The sequence below is a fragment of the Elephantulus edwardii genome, unplaced genomic scaffold (genome assembly GCF_000299155.1).
Source record: "Elephantulus edwardii isolate Elephantulus edwardi_28Jun2011 unplaced genomic scaffold, EleEdw1.0 scaffold00042, whole genome shotgun sequence".
NCBI classification, from domain to species: domain Eukaryota; kingdom Metazoa; phylum Chordata; class Mammalia; order Macroscelidea; family Macroscelididae; genus Elephantulus; species Elephantulus edwardii.
Window position 1 is genome coordinate 17,237,420 of NW_006399792.1, and position 20,329 is coordinate 17,257,748.

The 20,329-nt window shown below is 40.2% G+C and overlaps 1 protein-coding gene across 1 annotated transcript in view; it reads right to left on the reverse strand.

Moving 5' to 3' along the window:
• Positions 1–20,329, reverse strand: part of FRAS1 (Fraser syndrome 1) — a 470,336-nt gene that overhangs the window by 338,307 nt on the left and 111,700 nt on the right. The window contains exons 14-16 of the mRNA XM_006885294.1: positions 14,293–14,433; positions 11,209–11,349; positions 9,600–9,776 (exon numbers count right to left, since the gene is read on the reverse strand). Of these exons, the coding sequence (XP_006885356.1) occupies positions 9,600–9,776; positions 11,209–11,349; positions 14,293–14,433 (459 nt within the window). The remainder of the gene's footprint in view (positions 1–9,599; positions 9,777–11,208; positions 11,350–14,292; positions 14,434–20,329) is intronic.

Genomic DNA, 20,329 nt, shown 5'->3' on the forward strand with positions numbered 1-20,329 from the left:
CTTTGACAGCAGGCTTCCTCAATGCACTCATCTTTTGATTTCCTGATGGCTAGTGCCAAGAGCGCTGATTTATCAATAGTTCATTTCCTTTTGCTATGTTAATTGCTACAATTAGTAAGAAAACTCTTTGTGCCAGTAATTAAATACACAAATTGGAAACATCAAGTCTATGATTTCTTTTTTTTTCATCCATGTGGTGGTGGTGGTAACCAAAAAAAAACCCCATATTGTTAAACTTCCTTTCCTGAAATATCTACGTTCATTTCTAAGAAGAAAACAAAAGGGCAGGTGACCTAGTGGCAAGAAGCTGTGCTGCAGTCCCAAAAGTGTGGGTTTCAAATCCACCAGATGCTCCAATGGAGAAACGAGCAATCTCCTCTTATGCCCGTGGAATCAGATTTGATGGTACACAGTAAGAAGAAAAAAAACAAACCAAAGCCTAAAAAAAAACCCAAAAAACCCAAAAGGGTAGAATTTAAGAGTGACTTAACCCATAAGGGAGGTAAGCATGGGTTTAATTGTGTTTTCTTATTAATCTGTCCCAAAAAAATTCATTGTCACTCAGCCAGAATCAATTCAGAGCTGACCCTCCAGTGGGTTTCTGAGACTGTGAATTGTACAGGAGTAGACTGCCCATTTTTGCCCCTGGCGATGCTGGTGAATTCAGATTATTTTTGGGGTAGCTGCACAGCTTTCTATTATTATATCACCAGAGACAGTCATCACTTATCCTTGTCAGACAGAGATTGCAAATATTTAAGGACATCTTTATTCTGCAAGAAGGTACTATGTAGTTGAGGGTGGGAGGAGAGAGAGATATTCCAGTCATACCTGCAGGCAATATTTTTAGTATGCTGAAAAAAAGCTCAATACAGTTTATTTCATAGGTAAGCCAAACCAATAACAAAATAACTCATGGTTGCCGAGATGGAAGTGACTCCTAACTGACCCTTCATCTGGTTTCAGAAGTTGTAAACTGCATGAGGGGAGGCTGAGGAGTGGCTGGTGGATTCAAACTACTTGCCTTTCTGTGGCCAGCACAATTCCTTACCCACTAGGCCATCAGAGCTCCCTAGACAAAACCAAGCTCATGTTTCCCTTGTTTAGTGGGTAACTAACTGAATACTGGAGCAGGACCAGCACACTACTGGTCATTCCCACCTGGCAGGGAATAAAACTGCATTGAAATAAAACTCAGCTCTAAACTCCTCTCATACTTCATGGATTCTGTAGATGTGAAACACTTACAGATAAAGATATAGATTAATATAGATAACCACTGCCATAAAGAAAACAAAACATCCTCAAACTGGACCAATAAGTACACTCCGCATAAATAGAGAAGAAAAAGATTTAATTTGCCAATGATTTTATCTGACTTGGATCCATAATCGATCTCAGTAGAAGCTGCAATCAAGAAATCAGAGGACATATTGCATTGGGCCAATCTGCTGCAAAGGACCTCTTTAAAGTGCTAAAGAATAAGAATGGTACTTTGAGGACTAAAGCTTTAGTTAATGTATAAAGAAGACTAAAGTAATTGATGCCTTTGTGAGTAATTGATGAACTGTGGTATTTGCAAAGAACACTGAATTTAGCATCGCTGTTGTTAGGTGCCATGGAGTCGAGTATGATTCACTGTGACTCTACAAACAGCCAACCTTAACCTGCCCTGTCCTGTGCCATCCTCATCATCTCTGAGATGCTAGAGAGCACTGCTGAAGTCACAGGGTCAATCCATCTCACTGGAGGGCTTCCTCTCCTCTGACCCTCCATCTTTGTAAGCATGATGTCCATTTCCAAGGAATAGCCTCGCCTTGCTACATGTCCAAAGTAAGAAAGAAGGAGCTTCTGCATCCTTGCCTCCAAAGAGCACCCTGGCTGCACTCTATCAGTTTGCTCTTTTGGCAGGCCAGGGGATATTCATAGATTGCTAAATCAGTCTCAGAAAAAGTGCAGCCAGAGTATTCCCGAGAAACCATCATGGCAGGGTCTTTTCCTTAGTTGGGCATGTTAGCAAAAGAAGCTAGACCCTGAAGAAAGACATCATGCGTGGTAAATCAGATGGTCAATGAAGGAGATGAAGGTGCTTAAAGGGACAGACTGACACACTGTGCAACACTAGGTTCAGTAACAGCAGCAGTTTTGAGGCCGGTGCTGGATGGGCAGTGTTTCATGTTATTTTACATAAAATTGCTATGGATCAGAGCTGACTTATGATACTTAATAATTCATATAATCTAAGAAATATTACACTCATACAACTTAGAACTATACTTATTCTATATTATTCAATGATTAAAATGGATAAACAAGGGGAGAAAACAAACAGATTCATCATGGAGAGGGTTGAACCGGGCTGCTTCTTGGAGGCAAGGATTCTGAGGCTTCGTCTGACATACTTTGGTCATGTTGTAAAAAGAGACCTGTCCTTGGAGAGCAACATCATGCTTGGGAGGGTGGATGGCAGGGGCAGGAGGGGAAGGCCCTCTATGAGGTGGATTGATTCAGGGACTGGGGTAATCGGGATGGGTGTGTCAGAGGCAATGCGACTGGCACAGGATAGAGCAGGGTTTAGGGCTGTTGTACATAGGGTCGCTATGAGTTGCAAGTGACTTGACGGCACATAACAACAACAAGGAATTCTATATAGAAGAGGCTCATGAGAGGATGGCACCAGGAGTTGTCACGCGGGGATATGCCAATTCCAGTGCTGTCACTGCCTCTGCCTCCACTTTCATTAGCTACAGTCTTGTTCTAATCACTCTGTGCTGCAGTCACAGAGAAAGGAAGAGGGAGAGTTTAAGGAAAAAAAAAAACAAACCACAAACAGATGCTTTTCCTCCTCTTCACAAAAAAGTGCTTGAAATCAAAGGTGCTATAAAATAAACTCTCAGTGGCACAGAGACAAAATTTCTCCATCCTACTTGCGGGTTCTGCAGAGAAGAGAGGGTATTTCTGGGGATGTGTGGGCAGGAGAGCCCAGCTCAATCTCCTAGGATTCCTGGTCCTGATTTCACAGACAACACTTCCGCAGAATTGAAAATGGAACAGACTGTGGGATAGCACAAAGGTTTCTAGAGATACAGAATGAGTGACAGGAAATACATCAATCAACACACTGACTGCTCAAGCAAAGTTAGAGACAATTGGTGGTCACACTCAGTTTCCCAGCGGAACCTTCGGCAACTCAATTAACCTCTTTCTGCCACATGCTCATCACTTATAAATTGAGTACCACAAACAATGTAACAGAGATTGCAGAGGGATTTGCTAATAGATGTGAGAAGACAGCTATATGTGTGTTACCTAATCATATTACGTTAACTAGCATAAAATCATAGGGCTACAAGGGACTTCGGAGGTCAATCCAGTCCTTTCACATGGCTACACAATTAAATCAAACCAGAGGGATTTGGTTCGAATTCTTTATAAAAGGTATCTGCATAAGACCATTCCCAGGAAACACAGTGTCACAAGATTCTTCCTTAAATTTATGATGCCCTATTCCTACCACATTAGTATGTCACACTTCTCTTTTTGTGGGAAGGACACCAGCAGCTGCACGAATTCTTAATAGGTGGCTGTATCTCTTCAGAGATCAAAACAGAGTTGCATGAGAGCCTAGATTCTGGAGCCACACAAAGGCTCCCCCCAGACTCCACTCCTTGCTGGCTACATGACTTTGAACAGATTACAGCCAAAGTTCTCAAGCCTCAGTTTCTTTTCCTATTAAAAAAAAAAAACACAAAAAAACCCCATTTGCAACATTGACCCACACCCCCTTTAACACTCTTATCAAAATGAAGTGGGAAAATAAGTCAAACACTTCTTACAGTGCCCAGATCATGGTAGGTACCACACAGATAACATCAGAGTCTGTAACATTAATTATGTAACATTACATTTTAAAACTGATGGAATTTATTCATAAATTCTCTATTTGTGAGTTTGCCTTCTTATTAAAACTTATTTGTAACTCCAGAATTAATACTTGCAGCATTTTCATGGTTATTCATAGACATGTTTAGGATGGAGAAAAAAATAAGCAAACCCAAAAAAAATTTTAGTTCCTTGACAAGCCTGTTCCCCGTTAAGGTTGAACAAGGAGGCTGCTGTGATACTCAGATCTCGTGTCTTGCTGGTAAGGAGTTCCATTAGCTGTCAATCCAAAGACACACGGTTTGGATCCACCAGGTGTCAGTAAGAGAAAGATGGGCAATCTCCTCCTATGACGATTACAGCCTCCTAAAACCTGCTGGAGGGTCAATTAATGGCTCAGTTCCACTCAATGGCAAAGAGTTAGTTAAGGTTACTATGAGTCACAATTAGCTTGACCACAGCACGTTGCCCTGGTGGTCAAGTGGTTACCTGTTAACTGAAAAGTTGGTAGTGACCATTAGCGACTCCAAGACAGAAATATGAGGGAATCTGTTTCTATAAAAATCACGGAGTAGGAAAGCTAATGACGAAGTTCACTCTCTCCCACAGGGTTGCTATGGGTTGGAATCAACTCAGTGCCAGAGGCTAGGATTTTGGGAGTTTTAGTAACTGGCAACTACTGTGGATAATAAGAATCAACTATATTTTTTGGCTGAAGAATGATGATTATTCTAATTTCATACTATTTGCTTTCTATTTGTCACTCCTAGTCTGTTTCTTTTTTCTTTTGCCTTTCCCTCTTCATATACATACAGTAGGTATGGGTTTGGACGGTGTGCCTTTGAGATGGCAGCACAGCTCCTATCACTAGAGCTCCCGGGGAGGACAGCAACCTAATAGAACTTCTAAATACCTGATGATGAGGACTGAGAGTTATAACCCTTGGGAAGGAGGGCTTTAAAAGATACCAAGACCTAACTTCCTTTGATCCTGAAAACAAGCCTGCGTGAAACATAATTATCCCAATTTTGGTGCTTGGATGCAAAGACCCACAGAAGTTAAGAATCTGGCCTGAGGTCTCTGAACACCAATTCTGCAGACCTCCTACTATGTCATGCTACTCTTTTTGTGTCACAAATTTTTTAACCTATCCTTAAAACCCAGTGTTTCCAAGTGATGGTGTATTCTAGTATGAAATTGAAGCTTATAGATACAAAATTAAACTGCAGTGTGTATGCAGTTATGTTGCAATAATAAAGACCCAAAGCTATGCACAGGAAAAAGAGACTCGAATATATAGCAAAAAAGGAAAAGGTAACTAGTTTTAGGTGAAGAATGTTGAGCACATTTTTCTAGATTCAAAATTTCCTTTACTGTACATTGTATGCTTTCAAGGAAATCCTAAGCTCAATGACATATTTATTATCCCTGAAATTCTGCAGACTAGTTTTATAGATGTCAACAAATGTATCTATATAATAGATTTCAACAAATGTGTATGCCGGGGAGTGTGTGTGTGTGTGTGTGTGTGTGTGTGTGTGTGTGTGTGTGTGTGTGTAATCCCTGGTGGCATAGTCTGTAGAGCTGCACTGTTATATGAGTCCAAAGTTGTTACCTCTCAGGTGGTTCGAATTCATCAGCAAGTCAATTGGAGTCAAAGGGCTGGGCAACCTCCTCCTCTGTGATTTACTGTTGTTGTTGTTGTTGTTATATGCCATGGAGTGGCTTCCGACTCATAGTGACTCTGTGTACAATAGCCCTAAACTTTGCTCTATCCTGTGCCAATCTTATTGTCTCACCTGCCCTCACTGGTCCAGTCACTAATCAGTACATCTCATTGAGGGTCTTCTCTTGTGCTGTCCATTCACCCTCCCAAGCATGACGTTCCTCTCAAAGGACTAGTCCTGCTATGCAACATGTCCAAAGTACGTCAGATGAAGCTTCAGAATCCTTGCCTCCAAGGAGCAGCCTGGTCTAATTCCCTCTATGGTGAAGAAACTGAGATTATTAACAGCTTTAGTTTGCTTGGCTCCACAACCAACACTCTTAGTATGAGCAGCCAGGAAATAAAAAGACAAATTGCTTTGGGAAAGTCTGCTGTCAGAAACCTCTCTCTCCATAGGACTGAGAGTAACGATGTCAATCTGGAGGCTAAGGTGCTCCTGATCCAGGAAATGGTCTTTGCAATTACTTGCTATGCTTTGGAAAACTGGACAATGACTAGGGATGACAGAAGGAAAATTGATGCGTTTGAGCTATGGTGCTGGAGAAGAGTACTGAATATACCATTGACTGCTAGGAGAACAAACAAGTTCGTCCTAGAGAGTGGGAGACCATGTGATCTATAGCCTCTGAAAACTCGCTGAAAGGTCATGTATACCTAAGTTTAGAGTAAAACAATTAAATCAATAGCAAGGCAGATCCTTTGAAGGAGATGAGAGAAATCTCTACTTCCCCGGAACCTACAGCTTTCTACTAGCCATGGATAACTCTGCTATCGAGTCAAATTATTGAGGATAGCTCCAATTCTCTATAGATGATGTGCTGAGTCAATAAAAGGAATCGCTTGTAAATTTTGACAGAAAACCAGGTTTTACCCAGAATGGATGCCTTTATATTCAGAGAAGCGAACCAGAAGAAAAAATAAATGGAATTCTACAGCAGATCCTTGGTCCTTAGTTAACCATATTAATCTCTAAAAGAAATCCAGCCTACAATGTCTGCAAGTATAAAACTTTGCAGAGGGTGAAGGTGAGAAGGATAAGATCATTAAGGTCTTCTATAATTCACAACTTTGCTTGCTAAAAGCAAAGAAAAATTTAAATACTTACAAATGAAGTTCAGAGACAACCATCTTTAGTGTGAATTACACATCAATAAAATCCACTATATTTTGCTTTCAAAACAAAGACAGAACATTATATTTTGTTTTAAATATAAAGAAAACAAAAATACACACAACTGGATTGATAAGCAACATTATGATAAATTGAGGGGGAAAATGAAATGGATAAGGATTTCCTTTAATCAGATTCACATTTAGTGTGTAGAGACTTAACAGTCAAGAAATTAAACATGTTATATTGGGAAAATCTGCTGCAAAAGACATCATTAAAGTGTTAAATAGCTACAATGTCACTTTGAGTATTAACGTGGAACTGGCCCAATCCAGGCCATCTTCAGTCATCTCAAAAAGACCTAAACAAAAGAGAATATGTGCCCTGTTTATGGATAGGAAGGCTCATTATTGTGAAAATGACAATCCTATAAAAAGCAATCTACATGTTCAATGCAATCCCAATACAGATACTAAATTAATTTTTCAAGGAGATCAAAAGAGAATTCGTTAAGTTTATTTGGAGAGGAAAGAGACCTCAAATAAGCAAAGCATTTCTGAAAAACAAAAATTAAGTGGGAGGCATAGCACTCCCTGACCTAAAAACATAGCAGTAACAACCAAAACAGTGTAGTACTGTACAATGACAGGCACACAGAACAATAGAACAGAACCAAAAACCCCAGAAATGGTCAAATGATATTTGACAAGGAAATAAAACCTATCAAATGGGAAATGACAATCTCTTCAACAAATGGTGATGGTAAAACTATACTGCTAACTACAGAAAGCTGAAACAGGATCCACATCTCACACCATACATAAAAATCAACTCAAGGTGGATCAGAGACCTGGAAATAAAACCCCAAACCATAAAATTCACAAGAGATGAACTGGGATCAAGATTAGAAGGCCTAGTCCATAGAATAAAGACACTACCAAATACAGCCAGAAATGCATAATCTGGAGAAGATAAAATTGATGAATTGGACCCTCTAAAGTTTAAATCTCTGTGCTTATCAAAAACGTTTTCCAAAAGAGTAAAAGAAAACCTACTGACTGACAACAAACATTTGGCAATATCATCTTAGATAAGAGTCTCAAAACAAAAGTTTACAGGATATTCCTGGGCCTCCAGAAGATAAAGACTGACAATTCAATTATAAAATGGGCAAGAAACATGGAAAGACCTTTCACAGAGGAGGACATCAGTATGGCCAACAGACACATGAAGAGAGGATCCAAATCACTGGCAATAACAGAGATACAAATCAAAACCACAATGAGATATCATCTCACTTCAGTAGCAGTGACAAAGTTTAGCACAGCAGCAAGTAATAAATGTTGGCAGGGATGTGGAAAGATAGGAGCTCTTATACACTGTTGGTGGGATTGTAAAATGGTACAATGGAAGGCAGTTTGGCACTTCCTTAAAAACCTGAACATGGAAATATCATATGACCCGACTATTTCACGGCTTAGAATATATCCTGAGAAAATGAGAACTGAAGCACAAACAGAAACCTGTATAGCAATATTCATGGCAGCATTATTCACCATCGCAAGAACACAGAAACAGCCCAACTGCCCAACCACAATAGAACAAATTAAGAAATTATGGTACATTCACACACTGGAATACTATGAAGCATGCAGGAGCAATGATTTTGTAAATTACTACCTAACTTGGGAGGGACTGGAGAGCATTATTTTAATCAAACTAACTCAGTCTCATAAAGACAAATACTGTATAAGACCATTATCATAGCACACGTATGAGGATCCAAGACAGGGGTGCTTAATCATAGAGTCACATGATTTGATAGGTGGAGGGAAGGACTAGGGAAGGAAAAGGGAAAGATCCAGTGTGTAAAACAATGTATATTAATGTTGTAATAAATAAGGATAAAATAATGTAAAGAACACATCAAACACACGTAAAAGCTAAACTGTAAACAATGAAGGCCAAAGAATAATTGATGTGGTTGAGTTATAGTGTTGGTTAAGAATACCAAATGTGCTGTAGAAGAATACCAGAAGAGGGAGAAAATCTGCTTTGGAATAAATATAGCCAGAACATTCCTTAGAACAGAGGGTGGAAACACTTCTCACCTACTTTGGATACATTTCCTGGAGAAGGACACCATGCTTGGTAAAGTAGTAGATCAGTAAAAAAGAGGAAGACCTTCCAATAAAATGGATTTACCCAGCAGCTGTCACAATGGGCTCAAAAAGAGCTGTGGTGGTAAGGATAGTGCAGAGAGAGGCAAAAATCAGGTACAGCAGGTGTGGTATGTGCTCTGGGACTTGACACTGAGCAGTTTTTATAGCCAACTGTGAGATACCATTCAGTAAGTTAAATCTAGTAATTCAGTATTAGAGAGCCTTACTGGGTCAAGGAAGATGGTGTAATCTTCCTCTTCTTAGTGTAGAAAGAAAGAACTGGGGGGAAAAATTACTTAGAGCACATCATAGAACAATTCTCATTAGTGAAAGCAAGGACAGCGCAGATGCAATTTTCAAGTAGTCACATAATATTTAAATAAAATGGGTGTCAGATATTTGGACAGGGAAACAACTCAGTGCTTGTCCTAGGTGCTAATTCCTGAAGATATGCCTGTGGACACAGGACTGAGCGGTGTTTTTTTCTGTTGTACAGAAGGTCACTATGCATCAAAACAAACTCAATGGCACCTAACAATAACCTTATTCACAAAAGGAGAGAGGATATCAGTGGCAGCCACTCTTTGCATGCCAGTTCTTCAGCACCCGTGAAATGTTCTTATATCAGAACAAAATTCTTCCCAGCTTTGGTTTAACCTTCAGGATTTGAAGAGGTCAACCTCAAAAGCTACCTAATATTGTCTCAAGTCAGCCTTACCTTCACAGAGCCCTGTGTTCTCCATGTAGAACTGGGCTCTACACTGGGACAGACATTCGCCGGAGGGTGGACTTGCCCCAGACAGCTGCTCGACTTGCAGTCCTTGTTCAGGATTCTTACACTGAGTACAGTGAGAGGGCTCGGGACCCACACATGTCAGGCATGAGGGATGACAGCCTGCACAAAGGAAACAGAATGCAGAAAATAATGGTAACGATCATGCAGATGTTAAACCAAGGACAGTTCCTCATGAAATGAAAACCACTCAGAAAAGTCCACCAGGGTCATACATCCAGAATGTTCTTGTTTTCCTAGTTTCTAGACAAAGCACAAGGAGGCCTGGTGTCATTGTACATTATGTGCCGGATTACTAACCAAATGCCTGGCTGTTTGAATCTACCAGCTGCTCTGCGAGAGAACAAAGTACAGTCTCCCCTCATTAAGATTTACAGCTTCAGATGCCCGAAGGTAGCCATGAGCCTGAATCAAATCAGTACAAGTGGATTTCTTTGGTTTTGTATACAGCACAGAGGCCATAACAGTATCCACGGAAGGCAAAATGAGGTTGTTGTTAACTGGTGACATTTCTCAGGCCTTTAATGTGTTGTCAGGCTGGATTAAGAAAAAATCGGCCAACTGGACAATATTAGCTTGGTTCTCCAGAGAAACACATGCAGTGAATGACAGCTTAATGTTGTGTTCTTGGTTTTTATTGATTCTAAGAGGCATTCATACAAAGAATAGCACTGTATCTTTTGCAGCAATGGTGGTTATGTTATTATTGCCCACTATGCCATCAACCACTTATCAGAGAGTGATTGGGGAAACAAATTTCTCCTAGAATTCAGACGGAGAAAGGGTGTCTTTCCAGGCCAGGTACTATGTAAGTAGCAATAAGATTTTCACAATTTATCATAATTTCTTGTTTTTCCTGGCAACCTGCGAAAGTCTGAGCCACATTTTAATATCATTAACTCTCTTTTCCTGTAAACATTTCTCTAAATTTAATTCTTCAAAACAGTTGCTGTAGTTTCCCTGTTTTAAATATGATTTCTAGCAAACTCTTTTCTAAGGTGGCCAAATATAAATAAATAAACATTAATTTCACACAAAATGCTTTCTCCCAATATTCTGGTTTCAAAAGGCTCCACCGACTCTGCCCTTCTGACGAGCCCAAAGTTTTCTCTGGCAATTCAGAATTTTCCATTTACTCAGCCCAGAGGCACTGCTGGAGATTCTTGGGTTTGCTTAGCAGCATCATTAAGAAAAAGAAGTTCTTCAGGGAAAAATAAAATGAAGGTGAAGAAAAACATTCGCAAGTCCAGGAGAATGGAAAAAGGAAGAAATGAGTTTTGTTTCACTGTATCCTACATGAGACCATATTGTTCTCAAACAAGGTCAGAAAAGGTTGGGGTGTTTTCACAAATACTCCAATGTAATATTTCAGGCAGTCGCTTCTCAAAAGAAGTGATGTATATAATGTATAGACGGATCAATAAGAGACACAGGAGGACGGCTAGACTGAAAAGTAGCATCATTGGAAAAAAAATGAAATTTACGTCTTTATGATGGAAATGTCTGCTAACAGCATCAATGGTGCAAAGAATACCTTTGCAGACCCCCTGGTCTGGGTAGTAGTCTTCTCCACAGGTGGGCAGACAGCGGCCTTGAAGCAGGATGTTCGGGTGTGGACATGCTGTACAATGAGAGGCCAGGGGTCCAGAGCAGCTGGCACACAAGTCATGACAAACTGAGGAAGAGAATGATAGGAAAACCCAATGGGGCAGCTGACTGAAGAGCCCAGGTCATGGCTAGGCACTTCATGCCTTCAGAACCCTTCTATGAATTCTAAAACCTTCTTCGTACACAAGGAGCTCTGGTGGCCTAGTTAGTAAAGGAGATGTGCTGCTGACTCAAAGACACATGGTTCAAATCTACCAGCTACCCCTTGGGAGATCGATGGGCAATCTCGTGAGTAATTGACATCTTCGAAAACTAGCAGTGAATCTGTTCCAATTCAACAGTACAAAACAACAATTTCAGATACAACACTAAAGCAAGTGTGTGTCGGGGGGAACTGTTGGGAACTGGTTACATTGTCAGAACTGCCACAGAGCCCCTTTGTTCATCTCTACCTTAGGTTCAATCATTATTACTGCAGGCCGGCTGTTGTCACTTTGATGCTACCATGGCAATCCATGCGTGTCAGTGGAGACCTGTTCTCCAGATGGTTTTCAATGGTCACTTTGTCAGAAGCAGGTGACCATGTCTTTTTCTAAGGTGCCTCTGAATAGACTCAAACCTCCAACCTTTCAGTTAGCTGTGAGAAGATGAACTGTTTACATTTACTCATAGACTGGCCTACCTTTTTCAGTGCTTGTATTAGTTATTTTGCACATAGTGTCAATTGTCATCCTCATAACAACACTGCTGCTGTTTTGTTAGATGTCATCGAGTCAGCTATGACTCATAACAGTCCTACGTATGAGATCATGAAACACTGCCTGACCCTGCGCCATGTTCACAATCTCTGTTGTGCTTAAGTCCATTGTGGTCAATTCATCTCACTGAAGGTCTTTCTTGTTTTTGCTGATTCTCTACTCCTCCAAGCATGATGGCCCTGTCCAGGGAATGGTCCCTTCTGGTAAGATGGTCAAATTATATAGATAATGCCTCACCATTCTTGCTTCTAAGGAGCACTTTGCTGTTGTTGTTGTTGTTACTGTGTGTCACAGTAAAAACTGACTCATTGCTGACCCTCCAGCAGGTTTTCAGAGGGAGTTAATCACACAGGAGGAGACCGCCCATTCTTCTCCTGCCGAATAGCTGGGAGATACAAACTATGTGCTTTTGGAATTGCAGTGCAGCTTCTTACCACGAGGCCACCAGAGTTCTCTAAATGAGTACTGAGAAGCTATACAATATTAATGGGGAAAAGGAGCTTTGGAAGATTAAAATGTGCCCACAATCACAGAGCTCAGTATTTACAGTTCTAGAATATAGCAGTAGCACATATTGTTGTAACAGGAAATGTGGAATGTTCATAAGCCTGGTTTGGGAACCCTGGGAATTCTGTCCAGCTCATCCACTCACTTCTATGTTCTGCCTCAAGTCTGGATTCCGTCTCCAGACCTAATTTTCTTGATACATACAATATGGGAGATTGAACGCAATGATTGTGTAAGATCTTCCAGTTTTTCCTTTCATATGGTTCTAAGTAAGGATTACTTTAAAGACCCTACCCACCACACAGGACAATGTTAGGAACCCATCTCCACTGCTCTGGCCCTAAAAGATGACAGTGGAACACCTCTTACTTTAAGAGATAAAGGAGTGCTCATGATAGAGACTATGACAGGGCTAGAAACAGGAGTCAGAAGCAGATTCTGATGGAAATATGACTCTGAAGAAGGAAGACACTGGTCATGAGCTGAGAGTGGGGAGACAGGATGAGAGCTGGGGGCAGGGTGCTAGAGAAGGAGGAAAAAAAGTGGGTGAGTACAATACCAGGAGACTAAGGGGAGGTGCATGAAGAGATACAAAGGACAGGGCTAGACAGAACAGTCACTAAGAACAAGCATGGAGGTTTTTTGTAGAGGAGGGACAAAGAATCCCAGCAGAAATGAGTTACCAGGGTTCCCTGTGAGGAGAGACAGTCAAGTATATGGGAGTTGGAAACTTCCAGTCTCAAATGAAGGGAGCTCTGGTGGCCTAGTGGCAAGAAGCTACACTGCAATCCCAGAGGTATGCGGTTCATATCCACCAGGTGCTTTGCTTGAGAAGGAAGGAGGGACAATCTCCTCCTGTACCAGTCAGATCTGATTTAACAGTACACACACACACAAAAATAAAATTAAAATTTTTTTTAAAAAACAAAAGTCTCAAATGAGAATGTTTAATACTTTAGGTTGTTCAAGTCTAAAAGAACCAATATGAAAGATTTATATGAAACCATTTCATTGCTAAGAGTCTTCCATTTTTCTCTCTATCAAAATATTTTTTGTCTTTTATTTTACTTATGGGGTTATATTTGCCAAGTTGCTAACAGAGGTTGGTAGTTGGAATCCACTGGCCACTGTACAGAAGATAGATAAGGCAGTCTGCTTCCATAAAGACTGACAGCAATGAGTTTGTCAGAGTTACCACTATGTTTATAAATGTCTTCTTCTAAGCTAAGAAATGATTGTTCCTTAGCTACTATTGTATATACACTGTATATAGCTACAATCATATTCATTACTGTGAAGTCAGGAATGATTCATAGCTGACCCTCCAGAGGGTTCTCAGAGACTGTAATTGCATGGGAGGAGAATGCCTATCTTTCTCCAGAGAAGCTTCTGACTTACCTACTAGGCCACCAGAGCTATAATCTTAGCAGTAATGTATAAGCATACATATAGGGCAATAAGAGAATCTTAAATATATGCTTGACATTAAAGAAAATGAAGCAAATGGTCTCTAATTATGATTGATATACACAAGCCCTTCATTTAATCACTGTAGTCCCCCAGCACCCACCCATAAAACCAACACCAAATTCATATAGCTTCCATGATGAAAAAATTATTCCTTTTAACCTATCTTACCATTGTGCACAGAAATACCCAGATGGCAGGAAAACAACATCAAATGCAGTCAAACATGTATGAAATGCTTTTTGATGATGACGTTAATGGCTAATAATAACTCTTACCTTTGCATCTACCGGTGGCATCATCATAGTACCCACCAGGGCATTCAGAAATGCATTTTCCGTCAAGCAACACCGTCTCATCAGCACAGGTAAGACATCTGGGACTATCAGGGCCACAGCTCTTGCAGGATTGTTCACAAGCTAAGAGGGAGGAAAATCCATTAGAGAAAGGTAGCAATAAGCAAAAGGAACAAGGAATCAATTCTTAACAACGGGCACTGTTGATATCAATACAATAGGCCTCATTCTCTGGTGGTTTGGCTGAGTTACTTCTAACATTTCCTGAACTATAAAAAAATGATGTCAAGAGATTATAAGAGGTTATCTCAAGGTGGAAATATTATCTGTAATTTAGAGAAAGAGCAAATATTTTAGTCTATGCTCTGATGGCCTAGTGGCAAGAAGCTGCATTGCAATCCTGAAGGCATGTGGTTCAAGGCTACGTGGGGGAAGGATGGGCAATCTCCTCTCGTGCAATTAACTGTCTCTGAAAAAATGTTGAAGAGTCAGCCATGAGTTGGTTCAAACTTGATGATACACAACAACAATGTATTTCATGTGCTGAGTATTTTTATTTACCATGTGCTATATTTTTATTCCATCACTCGTGTTAGTTTGCCAATTGACAAAAGTATAATAGAGAAACTGGTGAAGTTGTCAATGATCTAATATTAATTGGATCTACAATCAGCACCCAAGGCAGCAGCAGTCTTGAAATTAAAAGATGTGCTTCATTGGGAAAATCTGCTGTGAAGCCCTTCTCCAAAATGCTAAAGAGCAAGGATGAATGTTTCAAGACTGAGGTGTGCCTGATGAAAGCCACTGCATTTTTTAAATAATATACTTCATTTTATTGTGACTTTTACGAAAGTTTACAGAAAAGTTGGCTTTTCATTTATTCACTGTTGCACATTTCCCCCATCTTCCCTCCCCAATTTACTTCTTTAAAAATTTGTATTCATTGCTGCACAACTTCAACTCTCTTTACCCCTTCTCCCTCCCCTAGTCCACTTTGCAATGGCTTCCTATGCATCCTTAGTTGGACAACGAATAAGGATGATAGAAGAATCAATGCTTTGAATGGTGATATTGCAGAAAAGTTAATAAATTGAATATATTATGGAGTGTCAAAAGAACAAGTAAATTAGTCTTGGAGGAAGTTCAAGAAGGCTCCTTTGAGACAATGATGGTGAAACTTGTTCTCACATACTGAAGGTATATTCTCAGGAATGACCAGACCTTGCTGGAAAGGGAGAGTCAGAGAAAAAGAGGATGCCCCTCAACAAGACGGACTGATACAGTGACTATGACAAATGGCTAGAGGATCTAAGAGACAGTGAGGATGGCACAGGGTAACCCAAGGTTCAGATCTGTTAATCATAGCATTGCTGTGAGGTGTAGTCAACTAACTGACACTTAACACCAATACTTTTATTTATTATATCTGATAAATATGGTAATTTGATTTTTCCCCCTTAACTCTGCATGCACCTGATCCAGGCTATGGTCTTCACAATTACGTGGTGTGCATCAGAGAGCTGGATAATGACTAGAGATGACAGAAGGAGAATTGATGCTTTGAGCTATGAACTGCCAGAAGAACAAACAGCTTCTTTCTGGAGAGGGTGAAACCAGGTTGTTCCTTGCAGGCAAGGATTCTGAAGCTCCATCTCACATACTTTAGACATGCTGCAAGGGGGACCAGTCCTTGGAGAGGAATGTCACGGTAGAGGGACACTACAGAGGGGAAGACCCTCGATGGGATGGATGGACTCAGTGATTGGGGTAACGGGTGTAGGTGTGTCAATGACGATAAGGCTGACTCAGGATAGAGCAGGGTTCAGAGCTGTTGTACATAGGGTCACTATGAGTTACAGGCAACTTGAAGACACATAACAACAACAGCATGTATGAATTCATGGAGGACACATGTATTAGATGATATTCAGAGGCCTGGCTTAGGGGATTTGTGATGCCACTTATCCAACACAGGGAGATAAGATGATATGGGGACATCATGACTTAATTTGGATCCATTCAATCCAGTAAGCAGTCAGAAAACACAGAAGCAGCCCAGGGTTTGTCACTACAGAGGTAATTGTTGACACCAGAATTTTCTGACTTTCTCAGGAAGAGCATAAAGAATAAGAGAGATGTAGACAAGGACCAACATTTAGTGAAAAATAATTGTTACATTTCAAATTAAAAATAAACTTAACTAGAAGGTATGATTCGAAAGTAGGAGGCCAACTGAAGCATGATGGTGTGAAGAAGAAGGAAGAAACACTTTCAGGAAGGAAGTCATTAATAAGAGAGAGAGAGGGACGCAAAGTGCAAACTCAAACCTAATGTCCTGAGTCAGAACTCATAGCTGACCCTCTATCGAGTTCTCAAGCCTGAACACAGCAAGGCAAAAAAACTGCCTGTTTCTCCGAAGGAGATGCTGATGTATTTGAACTCCAATGGGTTGTTTACATCTCTTTGCTATTGTGAACAATGCAACAATAAACAAAGTGTGCATTTATCTGCTTGGGTGGCAGTTCTGGTTTCTTTAGAGTATATTCCCAGTAGTGGAATTGTTGGGTCAAATGGTATTTCTATTTCCAACTTTTTGTAAAAGCGCCATACTGTCTTCCATAGTGGTTGCACCATTTTACATTCCCACCAACAGTGAATAAGGGTTACAGTTTCTCCACAACCTTGCCAGCATTAACAAATGGTGTTGGCAAAATTGGAAAATTATCTGCAGAAAACTCAAACAAGACTCATTCCTCAGACCATACACAAAAACCAACTCAAAGTAGATTAAGGAGCTATGATGAAAACCAAGGACTATAAACTTCATTAGAGAAAAGCTTGGAAGAACTCCAGAAGCTGTAGTCCACAAAATGAACAGTTTTCCAAGCATTCCGAAAAACCTACAACCAGGAGAGGATAAAATAGATGAATGGGACCTTCTAAGAATAAAATCCCTATGCACCTCAAAAAATTCTCCAACAGGGTAAAAAGGATAGGCACAGACTAGAAAAAAAAATTGATAATCACATGTCTGATAAGGGACATATATTTAGAATTTACAGAATACTTGAACACTACAACAAGATAAATGTAAACAACCCAGTTGCAAAATGGATGGACACAAGATATAAACATACACTTCACCAAAGAAGACATTCAGGTGGCCAACAAGCACATGAAGAAATGTTCAAAATCCCTAACTCTAAGAGAGATGCAAATCAAAACAAGTAATAGATATCATCTCACCCCAGTAACAACAGCAAAATTCAACAGAGGAGCCCTCAATTTTGGAAGACACTCAAACAGTTAGTGGTCACATCATGGAATGAAGCATATGAACAGCTTTAAAGATGGTGCAGATTCAGCCAATGTTTTAGTCTGTTGTCACAAGGCCACCATGAGTCTGAATGAACTTAACAACACCATGTGTGCAGCTTAAGGTAAATCTATGACGCTGTCTATACTGACAACCTAAATTCTTAAAAAAGAAACACATGATGCTTGTCACTTCTGGGAATGGAGAATTCTAGAGCGATTTACTATCTGCTCTCTTAAGCTAACTACATCATGTTAACTTCCTGAAAAACATTTTAAGGGCAAAAGGATGCTAAATAGGAGTCAAATTGTCCACTTTACATCCTGGAAGATTTATTATCCCTCTGGAAGAAATATGTGAGGCACCATGTTCTCCAGGAATGGGGGGGAAAATTATACCCTTCAATTATACCAGGAAAAATAAGGTAAATTTAACCATAGTTCTTCTACTTTCTAAAAATATCTCCTGAAGCTCTGAATACTAGAACTAACTTTTCTCTCAACAGCACCGAAAACCTTGCAAACTAAGGGAATTTTCTTAAAAATAATGGGAAGGATCTTTTGTGAAAAACAAAATGTGTTCAAACTTTGTAAATATATCAGAGTAATATAAAAAAATAAAGGCTTGCAGATATTTTAAAAATACAAATATTTAGGACTAAATGAGGATAAAAAACACTACAAATAAAACATTTACAACATAGCGAAGCAGTCACTGCTGTTGTTAAGTGCCACGGAGTCAAGGACTAACCATCATGACCCTCTGAACAAGGGACATGAACCTTGCCCTATGCAGCTCCATCCTCACCATCTCTGCTATGCTTCAGCAGGGGGTCTTCCTCTCTTTCTCTGACCTTTCCAAGCAGGGTATCTCTTTGTCAAAACTGGCCCCCCTCCTGACAACATGCCCGAAGCATGAAAGATGACAATTTACCCTCTTTGTCACTAAGAAACACCCTGGTTGCATATCCTCCAAGCAAGACTTGTTTGTTCTTTTGGTAGTCCATGGGATATTCAGTACTCTTTTCAAATACCACTGGTCCAATTGGCAGCATCAGGATGGATGGTGAAGAGACTGAGATTGTTAATAGCTTTAGTTTACTTGGCTCCACGGTCAACACTCTTGGCACCAGCAGCCAGTAAATAAAAAAAACGTATTGTGATGGGAAAGTCTGCTATTAGGGACCTCTCCAGGGTACTGAAGAGCAATGGTGTCATTCTGGAGACTAAGGTGCATCTGATACAGGCTATATGGTCTTTGCAATTACTTGTTATGCACTGGAGAGTTGGACAATGACTAGGGAAGACAGAAGGAGAACTGATGTCTTTGAGTTGTGGTGCTGGAGAAGAGTATTGAGTATACCATGGACTGCCAAGAAAACAAACAGATTCATCCTGGAGATGGTTAAACCAGGCTGCTCCTTGGAGGCAAGGATTCTGGGGCTTCGTCTAACATACTTTGGACATGTTGTAAGGAGGGACAGGTCCTTGGAGAGGGACATCATGCTTGGGAGGGTGGAGGGACAGCGCAGGAGGGGAAGATATGAGATGGATTGATTCAGTGACTAGGGTAGTGTGATTGGCTCAGCATAGAACAGGGTTTAGGGCTGTTGTATATAGGGTCTCTATGAGTCGCAGGCGACTCGATGGCACATAACAACAACAACAAAGTACAAATCAGTACTTAGAAATATGTTTATTTACTACAAGTATGCTATATGTCTTGGGCTGCTGATTAGAGGTTAGAGTGTACCAACCATTGCAAGGGGAAAAAATGAACAGTCTTCTTTGATAAAGATTTATAGTTTAAGAAACCCAGTGAAGGATAGTCATAAGTAGGAATTAGCTGGATAGTAGTGGGTTTGGCTTTTTTAGGGTATACTCAAAGTAAAAAGGCAGATAACAAAATGGGAAAGTGCTTGCATATTTAAAACCGAAAAGGATTATCTGCAGCATATAAACAATTCCAGAAAGTATGCAAAACAAAGGCAGCAAGGCCAATAAAACAATGGGGAAGAAACTATTTAAAGAAAAAGAAATTTAGAAGTCTAGCAGGAGTTTAAAGAGCTGTTCAAAGTCATTAATGATCAGAAAAATGCAAATGAAAAGTCAACATTGTATCTATTGACTAGAAAACATTAGCCGTTTGAGGACACCAAATGGTGGCATGGACATGAAGGTGATTGTTCCAAGAATGAGACTATAGAATGCATAACCATTCTAGTGAGTGACCTGGCAGGACATAGTCAAATAAATATGATACTGACCCTAGAAAACAATATAACTATCTACCAATTTGCTGTGCTTTGATGGCATGCATGCTATTATGTCAGGAGACATGTTGCACTGAGAAAGACTGAAGTCAGGGACCTCTCCAAATAACTGAATAAGAATGATGTCAGTTTGGGAACTAAGGTATGCCTGATTCAGGCTAGGGTCTTTTTAATCACTTGTTCTAAATCTGAGAGCTAGACAATGAATAAGGATGGCAGAAGACAAGTTAATGCCTTTGAACTGTGGTTTTAGAGAAGAGTACTGAATCTATTCCATGGTCTGCAAAAAGAACAAACAGGTATGTCAGGACGAAGATGCAGCCAAAGTGCTCCTGGGAGGCAAAGATGATGATGCTTTGTCTGACATATTTTGGGTTTATTACTAAGAGAGGCTATTCCTTGGAGAAGGATATAATGCCTAGAAAGGTAAA